This window comes from Corvus cornix, chromosome 5 (genome assembly GCF_000738735.6).
Source record: "Corvus cornix cornix isolate S_Up_H32 chromosome 5, ASM73873v5, whole genome shotgun sequence".
Taxonomy (NCBI): domain Eukaryota; kingdom Metazoa; phylum Chordata; class Aves; order Passeriformes; family Corvidae; genus Corvus; species Corvus cornix.
The window spans coordinates 44264431-44278107 of NC_046335.1; the positions used below are offsets into that span (position 1 = coordinate 44264431).

Here is a 13677-nt window from a genome sequence, read left to right on the forward strand (position 1 = left end):
TCTGCTCTGGTCCTCTTAGAAGAAACAACAGAATTTAAAAGCAAACAAAAGAAAAAACAAGAAAAAAATGTCTAAGCATCTAATTTTGGACCACGTTGACAAATACACTCATGAATTTAATCTGTCAGCCCATCTGTCTCAGCCCCTCAAGTAAAAAATGAGATACAGTCATCACCTCCTTGCTCAGAGCTGTGAGAAAGCATTCATTAATTGCTACGAGGCGTGAGAGAAGGATATTAGTTGAGAGTGTTAAGAAGAAAAATATTCACAGTCAACAATGCTAAATCTTCAATTGCCATAAAGTGCTTAATTCCTTTTGTGTCTTCTTTCAGTCAGAATCCAGTGAGGAGACGTATGGATTTATCTCACAGAGATGCTAATATCAAGCACACTCGCTAAGGTCCAGATTACTGTGACGTGTGGGGTTCAGTGTAAGGTCACGAACGCGGAGTTACCCATATATGGCCGTGGGAGGATGTGGGAGGAAGCACAGCACATGGGCAAGGGGTCAGAAAGGAATGGGAAATAGCACCTGGTCCACTGCAGGGAAAGTCAAACAACCCATATTTTAGTGAAGAATAACCAGGATTTTGCCTGGATAGAAAAGAAAGAAATGCATTTCAGGGAGAGGGATCAGACCTGCCTGTGTTCTCTGGAAGGCTTCAAGGAGAAATCAGGCTTGATGCCTGTGGTGATCTGGCCAGCTGAACCCTCCTGTGGGCTAAATCTGAGGGGAAAGGCAAATGGACAGGGCTACCCCTGCCAGGTGGGCATGGGGAAAGGCTAAAATGAACTGCTGGGGGAAAGGCAGAGAGAAAGATACAAAGAGGAAGTCCCTCCCTAATGAATATCAAATTACTTTTTCCTTCCATAGCTTTGGCTTTGCCTTTCATAAATTTTGAGACAATATTATTTATTTTGAATCTCATTAAAAGATGCTTTTATTTGTAACTGGTCTTATTGTGGATTGAATTAAGAGCGATTTCAAGGCAACAAGACACTTTTCACCCAAGGCTGTGCCAGGTTGTAAAGCGGGATGCTAGGACAGTTCACTGGGCTCCCTTGCTCCCAGCACATTCTGCATACTGTGCCCCCAGAGGATCCATAGAAACCAGTTCACAGAGAGAGGGGATAGCTCTTGTTATAGCAAGTTTGCTTGAAAGCTTGTCTGTTTTTTCGAGCTGTGTCACTTGGCCTGGTCAATAGTTTTCCTCCTCCTGTAAGCTGTGCCATGTCATTAGCCATGCAATTTGGTCTTTTCCTTCTATTACACAAGGATAATATGTTTAAGAGGCTGAGTTAGGAAAGAAAAAGCAAAGGATAAGGAAAAAACCAACAGCTAATCCCTTATACCAGAAATAACCACACTTCTGGAGATATCTGAAAACTTTTTAAATGTCACATTTGATAGGTCAATTTAAACCAGATTATGATCTTGATATGACATTCCAGTCCATCTCCATTCAAGAAAGCATTTCAGGACCCATTCGATGGTAAACATTATCCTTATGAAGATAAGCATCTCTCTGAGAGGTTTTCTGACTGTGTATGCTCCACCATAGGATGGGTTGGCCTTTTTCTGGTGCAGCTGCCCAAACCAGCCAGCCCCCAGGTCATGACTGGGCCTCCCTGTGAGGTGCCCTCCCTTCTTGGTTGTCTGAGGGCACTGTTTGTAGAGGCACTACGTTAACTTCTTCAGACCCCTGCTCTGCCCAAAGTGCCCCTATGGAAGTGCTGCTGGGGCATCTTGGCTGCTGCTCCTGGGGGACACAGGAGTAGGAGCCTCTCTTTCTGGCATTTCTGCCTGGAGGGTGTTCGAGATAATGTAACTCCCATGACAAAGAACGGAAACACTCTGGAGGTAAAACCTTGCAAAATACAATGAATTACTTAAATAAAAGCAAACATAGAAAAAGAAAAGTAGTGAACATAATAGAAAAAAATGTATCTTAGTTTTCTCTGGCAGAGATTTGAATTGAGCAATAAATAAAATTTACTTTTTTCTTCAGTCGTGGTGTTTTTCTCTCTCCTCCTTTTCTTCCTTGCTGAAGAACAGCTTGCTTTGACTACCTATTCCTACACATTAGGAGAAGACCTTCTGTGAAAATATTTCTTTGATCCTCTCACCTGCTAAGATTTCCTGTCCTTTATGAATTTCTCAGTTTTATGCAGCCCACTACCAACATCTGGTCCTTTTGTTTTGATGTTAAGCATGTTTCACCTCTCACTTGCAGAGAAGTTGGAGAAGCCCATGAACACTTGTTAGCCAGCCCTTCCTGCTGAAGTGTTTCCCTTAGGCAGGCTATCAGTAAGTCTTAACGAGTGACACCTCTTTTTTTCTGGCAGGCACTTGTTGAGGTGCTCACAGCCCCACCTTCCATGGCAGAGAAGTTCTGGACACCAGAGTTCATGCCTGGGACTGAAGCACCTGCTCCAAAGCAGGGTTTCTGCTTCCAGTAAAAGTTCTCTTGGAGTGTGGTATGGCATTCACTGTCACACTGGCTCATCAGCAATTTAGTTCTGTGCTTCATAAATTAAAAGTTATTTTACACAATAGATAAACAGGTAATCCAAAGGCAATTTGCTATGCCAAAGAATATCTCCAATAGTGAGAACCTTCTTTTTGGTGACCAGTGACAGAACCCGAGGGAATGACATAAGGCTATATCAAGAGATGTTTAGGCTGGATATTAGGAAAAGGTTCTTCCCCCAGAGGGTGGCTGGGCCCCAGAACAGGCTCCCCCAGGGCAGTGGTCACAGCATCAGCCTGGCAGAGTTCAAGAAGCGTTGGAACAACACTCTTGGGCATACAGTGTGTTTTTTCAGTCAAGGGCCAGGAGCTGGACTTCGGTGATCCTTGTGGATTCCTTCCAACTCAGGATATGCTATGATCCTATGATTCTATGAATAGTGTGTGGCCACAGCTGGACCAAAAAACTGTCTGGCAGTTAATACTCAGAACAGCCATGCATAAATCTATGAAGAGTCAAAAGAGAGTGCAGTGATGGTAAATATCTTTCCTGGGAAACCCACTATCTAGATATTAATCTTCTATAAATATGTCCCTTATTCTGTGGAGTTACAAAGAGTAAAAGAAAGTGACACTTTCCTGTGAAGGCTGAAATTAGATGTTCATTGCCCATGACCTCTAGGGAGGTCATATTTATTTTATTGAACATTTTACCAACACTCGGAAAATATTCTCTTTTCCTGAATATTTTCCCTTTGTCATGTTGCCAAAGCCCTACAGAATGATGAATCATTCTTTACTGACAGTAGTGCTATTATTTCTCATTTGTAACGTAAGCAATATTTTTGGTGCAAGAATTTCAGACACTTGATACTGCTGTTGCAATGGGACCTAGTGCCTGCATATTTGAGCCTATGGGGAAGAAGGGCATGAAGACACACTAAAAAAAAAAAAGATTCCTGTGGTAAAAGTAGGTGATGTTCACAATGATTACTCATACCAATAGGGCTGCATGTGAGATCCACATTGTAAATAATAGAACTGCACAGGTGAACACATAAGTTCAGCAGGAACCATCTGAGGCTGCAGCAGATGAGGACAGTGGCAGCTCTGGGCTCAGAATAGTAAGGGGCATTGCAAGACAAAAATCCAGTGAATTTTCAGGAGAGTAAAGCAGTGAGTAGAGAATGGGTGGTTGTCATAGCTCAGACTTCCCTGCAGCCTCTTCTGAGGTGCCTTATAGAAGGAGAGAAATAAATTTAAACGAGCATGGCTCAGAAACAAAGTTTATGGGTCAAAACCATCTGAGAGAGAGGAAGAAAGAACAGGCAAATGAGCTGGATCCTGCTCTGAGCAGGCCAAAGAGGTGGTGGCTACAGTGGCAGCTGCATTCCAGCATGCCAGCAAGAATGGACAGAAGAGAGTGTGACCAGGAGAGTGATGCAATGCTTTGATCTAATCAGTGGAACGACCCCTGAGGGATACTCACCTCATCCCAATCACTGCATTTCAAATGGATATTCTGGAACTGAAGGATGGAGAGGAAAAAGGAGAGGCAGGGTAAAAAATACTAAACTTGTCTATTGGTGGCAATGAAAAAGCTGGTGAGCATTGTTTTAATGAGAACAATCAACTTGGTGAGTCAAGAAAATGTTAGAGAGGTATGGTTTAACTGTTTGTTTTGGTTTTTAGGAACAAAAGGGTAATTTAATGAAAGAGAATGTAGGTAGCTCAAGCCTGACTAGATAAATTTTTTTTGGTGCACAGTAAGTTAGATCAGTTGATCAATTCCACCACACATCTCTGGAAGCAAAACCTTACCAAGTTTAAAAGAGGTATTAAACATATATATAGAGATAGCAAGAGGTAAGCAGTATAAGTACTAAACCAAAACCACTTCAGGAGCTGAGTTGGCCTTTATTAATAGAGAACAAGATGTGAGCTAGAAAGGTTATGCCAGCGAGTTTACTGGTTTTATCTGTTGAAGTAATAAGGAATTATCTGGTCATTTCTGGAGGCAGAATGCTATACAAAGAGCATACTTAATCTTGTCTGGTCTGACCACACTTATGTGACAATATTGCAGCAGATCTATGAGCCCTAGGCTGAAATAAAAGGGAAGGATTGAGGAGTGAGGGTTTTTGGCAAAGCAGTTTGTGGTCCAATAATGAAATAGCAGGGGATACTTCAGGTTAGTCCTGAAAGTGCACTGCAGGAGCCATCCAGTAATAGAAGTCATCCATTATCTCTCAGTCACAAATAGTTTGAAAGGAAAATTTTTGCACAAGCTTGGAAAAGATGGCTCATCATTCTGATGAGATTTCCTTAGAGAAGTTACAGTATTTGCAAGCTTGCCAACTTTTGAGCAATCTTCTCTCAGCCAATTTCTTTCTTTCCCTCCCCGCACTACCAAACATGATTAGATCATATTATGAGTGCATTGCCTGCCAAATTTCATATCTAGTTAATCACACTGAGCACTGTGACCTTATAAAAGAACCTTAAACTGATTAAAATCTTTACTCTGTGCCTACACACAGGGAAAAAAAAGTCTCACCAGCTTATTTTTGAATATTGTTTATTAAGATGTTTTGATTTATGTTTTCTCCTTTTTTTTTGCAGTTGATAGGTCATACTTCAAAGGGAAAAGGTGTAAAAGAAAGCATTGGGTCTACCTTAGTTGTGATCACAGGGAAGAAGATGATGATATAATACCAAATACACTCCAGATAGCTGGGAATATGCAGACCTCTGTCATATGCATCTCATTGTTCCCATTTATTTGCTTGCAGTGAGGCCCATGTGGCTTATTTTGGTTGATAAAATCACAAAACATCTGTGCTGGCCACTAAGACTTTACTCTGCTAGAAGAGCAGAGCAAGGCTGGCACCAAAGGACAGATTCTGCCACCCTTCTGGCATGTGCACTTTGCAGAAGTAGACAATATTTTGCTTCTTGATGAACGGCAACCCAAACCAGCGCAATCCGCCTGGCTTTGGATCAAGTTTACTTTTGATTAAAAATACATGAAAAGAAATCTAAACCAAATGTCAATGGCCAAGAGATTCTCCACACAGAAAACAGTGACTATTTTCAAACAGAAAACAATGGTATTAGGGACAGAACCAAATATTTAGGAATAATCCCCCGACCATTGTCAACACTCTGTAGCGGAAACTAAAAATTCTCTACTGGATCCAAGACTGGCCCTTCTAAGATCCTTCCTGAAGCAGTTTAAACTACTTGAAGCAGATTTTTCTGCGTGGACTTTTCTTTTCTTGACTGATTTTGCTAGTTACAGTGTGATGGGAGCTCGTGAAGGAAAATATAGGAAATTTAAACCTGTGCTGCCATGAGGCACATGCTGTCATTGTGGCTTCAAGATGGAGAAATAATAACAATGGAGATGCGGAAAGGTGGATTTTCAAGCAGGACAGAGTGCAACGGAACAGACTATTCCTTTCTTTTACTGCTCAAACTTGTAAGATCAAAGCCCTGCTGGAGAAAACAAGAATTGCTATTATTTCTCTTCTACTCCTTTTTATTGCTCCTTTTCTAGGAAGAAATGTTCAAAGTAGTAAAAATCAATACCCTCTCTGTCAACTTGAGTACCACTGAATGCTAAAAGCCAAACGGAGCAACAACGATGTGGAAAAATCTTTTACTTTGTTTCAACTGAGTTTTTTCAATCTTTAAAGCAAAGCAGCAGTGTAGACTTCTAATCCTGGAGGCTGCTACATAAATACTTGCTAAAAGCTCTGATACACCTGTTGCGAATGTATGGTGAAGGGTTGAGAAATTAGAAATTCCTGTCACTCTTCCAGTGTCTCTGAAGCAGTGTTCTGGCGCTAGTCTGCTGGTAATCCCAGAGAGAAATCAGCTCTGATGGAATCTATGTCTTTTTATTTCTTGTACAAAGCAGGCAGAATGCTGCAAAATGAGGGCCAAGGGCAGCAAGTGCAGTACTGATAGCAGTACTGATAGCAGTGCTTCACACATCTGCAGGTGAGGGAAGCCCGGCCACCCCAGGACTTGGGCAGAAAGCTCTCCACATCACCCTGGCACTGTCACTTCGCCCAGTTTCAGTTATAGCTATCCGCTGGTACTTTTAGGCTGCAAAAACTTAAAAGAGTCACTTAGACCCACTGAATTCAATGAGATTACTGGTGTAACCAAAGTCAGGCACATGCTTAAGTCTTTACTAGGTCAGAGCTTAAAATACCATTGCAACCAGCACTGTGCAGTATCTCCATGGATATTATAAACAGACACCTTACGAGCTATACAAGGTCTCCTGTTAATTTGAATAAACTTTTTAGTTGACACTTTTTGTATACAGAGTATTTTTACTTGAGGAACAGCTTATGAATCTTCTAAACCTCCCCAGTTTATATAGCTATGTAAGTAACAGAATTATACCAAGATGCATTTTTCTGTGGTACTCAATACACAGACGGGGATTTCCTGATACAAACATTTCCTACTACTAGCTGAGCGTGCATTCCTGAAAAGTGCCACAGTCGGTGATTTCACAGATGCAAATCAAATTTTCCCCCAAGAATTATGTAAGGGTGGTGGGTGGGATTTGTGCTTCAGAATTATGCACAGTTTAAATACTGGGGGACAGTATTTAACAACATGTGATCCGATTCATATCCCAATGTCACTGCCTAAAAAATAATAACAGAAAAATTATTAGGAAACTTTTTGTAAGTTTTTAAGTGAAACATCAGTTGTGGTCTGGCACACCAGAGTTCAAAAATGACAAGGATGACATAGAGAATAAATATATGGGACCATCAGGACTGTCAACTTGGCACATCAGTGGTTGGTAGGGACAGAAAAAGTGGATAAAATGCTACTTTTCAGCAACTTGTTTCTCAGCACTTGGTTTTGTAGTAGCTGAAGATGGTGATGACTTTTCCTTTAATAAAAATTGATGACATGACTGCACATTGATCTGGGATTTTGAGCAGTATATATTTTTATAACATAAGATCAAGTTTTGCAATCCCCTGATGACCTTGTCCAACTGTTCTCAGAACAGACTATTGGTCTGAAAGATCTCAGCCACTTCATCTTGGAGTAATCTTGCTGTCTCTTTCTGAATCATTATATATATTTCTTTTTATCATCTTTGTCATCTTATTTCAGGCTCTCCCTTTTTGTCAAGGTCAATCAAGTCAACCAAGAGAGAAGTACAAAAAGCCTGAGAACTGATTAGTGTAAGATGGTGTTAAATGATGAACGGCAGAACTCCTAAAAGTTGCATCAGGAAGATAAATGGTCTGTTACTGTACACTTCCTGATTATTTACTCATATGACATGTAAAACAACTGCATAAAAGGTGAATGGTTTTGTTACTCCTTGTTATTAGAATGTGTTCCCAGAACTGTTGTTCCCAGATAGATGTTTTCACATAACCTTCCTAAGGACATTTTGGCAAATTTGACCTACAGGGACAGAGAAAGTGAGCCTTAATTTCAGTTTTTGTGGGGATCAATGAAAGGAAAAAAGGAGGTGACAAAAAAGCTGTACTTCACAGTAAGTTCCTAATTTGTTAGACAGCACTGCCCAATTCTTACACCACTCCATTATGTCCACTAACTTGCTGCAATGCAGTTACTGCTTGTGTGAATCGTATTTCAAGAACTGCTATACTTTTAAATTTACAGTTTGAAAAATCAGATATTGAGCACCTCTGAAAAGCTGACCATCCACCAATTATTTCCCACATACATTTTTCTGAGCTTGATTTCATGCATACGTTCATCTGATTGGACTTTATGCTGCAGTTGGCCTCTGTGGAGCATGGTTATGTTTCTGTCCCAAAACCTTACTCTTTTCTTGGCTTCCATCCTGATTCACATGTACCCAAGAACCATAAAACATAAGGCCAACTTGAATAAAATCCAAACAATTCCTAATCTTCTGTGTCTCTGATATTTTGGTGATCAGTTTGAGTTTTCTATATAGACTAAAAGTTTTATTCATTAACCTAGAAAGCCTTACTTGTTAACCTTCAAACCAAGAATGCGTTGCTAGAATGACTGAATCTACAAGCTGTTAATTTCCACAGAGGGAAATAAATAATTGCAGCCCTTTTTTATTATCCCCTTAGACAGTCATATCAGTGTCTGACTGATTCTTAAGTAGGATTGACTACTGGCTAGTTTTAATTTCAAGCCAAATCTTCCACCTGTTTCTTTTCTTGCACGTTGCTATGGTGAAGATTATCATAGACTGCATACAACAGTGAAACACAGAAGGATCATTGAAAAAAACATCCAGACAAAGACATGTAATAATAACTGAACAAAAGTATATTGCTTGGTAGGTGCCATTAAGCACTCATATTTTTCTGGCCATGTTTTGCTGCTGACCTATCCAGAAATATATTTGGAATCATAAACTTTAAATTGTTTCAATTTTCCTGAGAAAATCTTTCTAACAAATACAAAAAATTGTCATTACATGTCCCATTAGGTCAAGGGCTGTACTGTATGCTGGCACTGCAGCTCCTACCTCTTTTGGCTACTTTCATTCACACCCCGTTAGCTCTCCTGGACTGTGATGCTTCAGTCACTGAGGATTAACATCCCACAGAGAGATGGGAATATTTTGCAGACCTCAGGCCAGAAAAAGCCAAACAAAGTGCCCTTATCTGTAGGTGCCTGTGTGGGTAGGCTGTCACAGTTCCAATGTAATTCATGAATGCTGGATATTTGCATTGCATATTCAAGTTCGGCAGAACTTGAAACCCAAAAGGCAAAGTATACTCTTGATAATCCTAGGAACTTATAAATGTTCCTCAGATATTACAGTAATGTCTGGAATTCAGTTTAAAAGCTTTATTTTAAAGACAAACACTTTATAATCGCTCCTCTAAAAGGACCCTCCCCACTGGACGACAATGCTTTGAAGGGAGAAGCAAAATACTAGCGCTAATCTTTCATTAAGTTCTCTTGCTGTTACTCCTAAAGTGCCAGATCTCAGTTTCATTTGAACTTCATTTCCCCTGAGATACAAGCCCCTTCTACCCTCTCAAATGGGTCTATTTACTTTTATGATGTCTTTCCAGTGGTTTCTTCATATATTGTTTCAGTGGGATGGGTATTATTGGGCAGCCACTAAAGTTCAAGATCTAACGCCAACAACCCTCTTGGGAGCATGTTTGAGTCCAAATGATTCAAACTCTTTCTTTGGCAAAAGACTCGTCCAGTTAAGTGGGAATCTTGCCTGTAAAAGAGAAATGGGCCCCAAATGTTCTTGTAAGAAGGATGTCCTGTGAAGGCATCTAATCTGTAGTAGCAGAAATGAATAACATTGAAAATCACAAATTCTCTTCTAGCGGAACCTCTAGAGCTTTGGAAGATGATCAAGGCCATTTGGGACAGAATTGTCTGAGCAGAAGTCACAAAAGCAGAAAATTTTCTGGCAATATTCCAGTAATAGAAGCAAGAGATTTCCGTAGTTTGAGGGGAAATAAAAAGATCACTAAAATTTTAAAGACTGAAAAGGAATCATTTTTATTTCAAGTCCAAACTGAATTTATTCAGAACTATATATCCATCCTTAATTATTCTTCACTGAGTCCTCTCAAGCAGGACAGTCCAGAGCTACAAGTACCAAATGGGATGAAGTTTCTGTGTTCCACACTGGACCTGCCAGTGTTTCAGGATGTGTGCCTCAGCTCATATCCCTGCATGTCACTTTTCCCCAGTATAAAACTGTGGCATTCTTTCTGTTCTTGTAGGCTGGACCACACACTGTTTTTCAGATTTCATGGCAAATTATTAGGAACACGAGCTAATGGTATTAATTGTGCATTAATTATTTACTCAGTGGTCAATTATTAATTAGTAAAGGTCTTGTTTTACTCTAGGTTGAAATGGGGCTAGGTACTTGGAAATTATTATTAATACACTGTAACTCCATCAGTTTTTGCAGCACTCTGTTTTGCAATTCAGTTTCAGTGGAATGTACTTTCCAAACCTTTACATTCAACAGTAAGGCAGATACAAACATTGAAGCCAAATGCTACATGAGATTCCTCAGCAGCACAGACACATGGTAAAGAGGTTTTAGCTTTCTTCATGAGGGATTACATACAACCTGAAATATTTGGCTGGTGCACTGTGCCTGGTTTGGTCCCTGCCTCTTAATAGGAATGCAAGAAGTGCAATCAGCAGCACTGTGTAAGTTGCCCGGAGTTATTCCTGGGACTAAAGCTACATCCCAACAGACAACCCATGTAAATAGGCCATGTGCAAACTTGTGGGATCATGAATGAATTCTCTTGTTTGGCTGCTGAGCCATTCTCTAAGGAGGCAGGGGATCCACCAACTATCTGCAAGGTGCCAAGCTAAGCACTGTAGAGTAATGCAGAGCATGGTTGTATCTTCTGGTGGTATAATTACATTCCTTCAGACACAAGAAAGAAAAAAAAGATGTCATAAACCTACCAGTTAACCCTTTAGCTCACACCTCCTTAGAACAGAAGGACCACTTTTCCACCCTAGAATAGAAGGTGTCCCTGCAGAGCTGATCCCTGCAATGAACAAAGACATAACTTCAGCTACTCCTTTTCTACTGTGTTGAATGTCTCACCACAGGAACTGACTCAAATAAATAGTTGTGGCCCTTGTGGGTGTATTTTCCCCAGTGGTTCTGGCCTTTATGGAATCAAGTGTTAAGTCCTCCACGTCTGTCCTTAACACTGTTTCCTTGTATCCAGCCTTATTCAGTGCTCTGGGATTTCCATTCGCTTTACACACCAAGCCCAGATTTTGGCTTACATCCTCATGAGCCTCTCCTCAGAGATATCTAAGCCTCAGACATCTGTAAGTCAACTTTCAATCCAAAATGGACTTACTGGGTTAAATAATTTAATCACTTACTGGAAATAATGACTAGGAAATAAACTAATCGTGATTCCACAGGCTTTAAAATAGTTTAGTGCTTCTTTGTGAAGATGTAAGAGCTTCCCGTTTTCACTGTTTTCATCTGGTTTTGGGAGCTTCATTTTTTATCTCAGTTTTTTTCCTTCTGCAACTGACCAGCAATGGCTTGTTAGAAGAACCTGAAGCTGGAATTAGGAAGGAGTTTAGAGCATATATATGAATGATCAGAAATGAGCTGGGGACCACCAAGGCAGAGTTTCACGACCCTGGAGCAAGAGATGTCCATCAAAGGCTCCAGGAGAACATAGTAAATGAGCCATAATAAGTCCCAGTGGGACTTGGAGAGTTTTAGTGGCCTCTTCCTGAGCTGCAAAGCACCCAGGGCAGCAGCCAGGCTGGCTCAACAAGGATTATGTGCCATAATGGTTAAAGTCTTGGCACCAATCTCAGGTCTTCTTCTATTCATATTCTCAGTGGTGGGTTTGTATCAGTGCTAGGAGATTTGGAAAAAATTATTAATATGAATACTTTGGTATTGTTTTATATGGAAGGTGCACAAACCCTAAAAAGACTATTCACAGCATAAAGTCAAGAGTTTGGCAGACAGACAAGCCTAAACTAGAGAGATGTCTGGTTAAAGGAATTCACCCCATGAAAGACCACCTGAAGGTGTAGGGATTTTGCACTGCTCTAAACTACTCAAGGTTTCCGTTGGTGATGGCTCTCAAGTTTTTGAGGCTGCTCAACGTGCCTGAGTTTTACAAACTGCTGGAGGTATTTGTTAAAGCTTTTTGGGTTACTTGATTTCCTACTCCAAAGCAAATACCAGTTTTTCAATTTTCCCCCCTCATAATATATGTAAATTTTGAAGTCTTGCTACAGAAATAAAATTGAGAAAGTCAGATTTAGAGGTAAAAAATAAGTCCTTTGGAAAGTATTAGAATTTTTTTCAGGAAAAATGTTAGAGAAAATTAAGTATACTGCTATGAAATATGGGTTGAAGACCAGAAAAAAGTCAGTAGCATGTGCTAATAGAAAAGGCAAAACAAAATATGACACAAAGATAAAATCCAAACTAAATGGTCTCCTTTGTTTGGATTAAACTTCCTCAATATCAACATGTTCTGACAAAACATTTCAATTTTGCCAAAATTGCATTTTCTGGCAGAAATGGACTCTGTAAAAAGGTTTTGACTAGCACAAGTACATGTATGCCAAGTGATTCCTTTTGTGTGTTGTGGTTTTCATCCACCGTGGAGTGAACTTTTACTGAGCCTCATTCATTCATCTGCCCCACCATAAAAATGCACGGCTATTTTAAGCACGTTGTAAAGTGAACCATGTCACTTGGCCAGGCTGCCCAATTGTGGGAGTGTGGGACGGGAATCCCTCTCTGCACCCACCCACGCCCACCCTTGCCACCCCCCGGGATGCATCAACCCCGCAAGCCCAACGGGAGCAAGCGCAAAGTGCCTCCTTCTGGAGATGTCTGTAACTTCAGCTCACCCGCAGCAGCCGGGATGGCTCATATAATGAGATATCTGCATTTCTCTTTCTCCCCCCTCTCAAACATCTTTCTTTACATAAGGAAAGCTGCTTTCTCCCTTCTGAGCACTGAGCCAATAAACCCATCACAAAAGGCATCTGTTGCCAGAGTCCAGAAAGGGTTAAGGCAGCAGTTGGAGAGGTTTGGGGTGACGTGTGCTTCTGGACGCCTGAGAAGTCTCTTGAAGGTAGTTCCCCTCTGGTGAGGATGGGAGCGTGCTGAGGTCTGAAATCCGAGATCCCTCGCAGCCTGGAGCTGGTGAGGTCCCAGTAAAAGCTGTTTGCCTGCTTTCCCTTCCTGAGCAGTCACACCGCTGCACTGGCCTGGGCAGCATGGAGCGAGCACCCTGGACACTTGTAGGACTCACTCTTCTCCAGCTCCTGCTCATCTCCTGCTTGCCAAGAGGTACTGTAAGAGAGCGTGTGCGTTCCCGGCATGGGCGAATGAGTCCCTTTCCTTCAGTGTGGTCAGAGGGGTTTCATCTCATGCGCTGTCATGGGAAGCAGAGAGATCTGCAGGGACAGCAATAATAGAAAGAAGGGGCTCTGCTTTATGTATTTTTTTTCTTGCCAGCATGGAGTGTGTGTGTGTGTGTAGGTTTACCCAGGAATGATTTTCAGGCAAACTTAATAGCCTTAAAAAGAAACAACTGGCTGAATTTGTTTGCCAATGGCCATTAAAAAAAAAGGTATGCAATCACTTTGCTTATTACTCCTTTTATTTTCTCAACACTCAGTGCTACGGAAATGATGATAAA

General features: G+C 40.9%; 1 protein-coding gene across 2 annotated transcripts in view; it reads left to right on the plus strand.

The window, feature by feature from the left end:
- Positions 1-13122: 13122 nt before the first annotated feature.
- PAMR1 (peptidase domain containing associated with muscle regeneration 1) overlaps positions 13123-13677 on the plus strand; it is a 55977-nt gene continuing 55422 nt past the window's right edge. For both annotated transcript variants that reach the window (XM_010406675.3, XM_019285797.2), the window contains exon 1: positions 13123-13325. In XM_010406675.3, the coding sequence (XP_010404977.3) occupies positions 13253-13325 (73 nt within the window). In that variant the 5' untranslated portion in view covers positions 13123-13252. The remainder of the gene's footprint in view (positions 13326-13677) is intronic.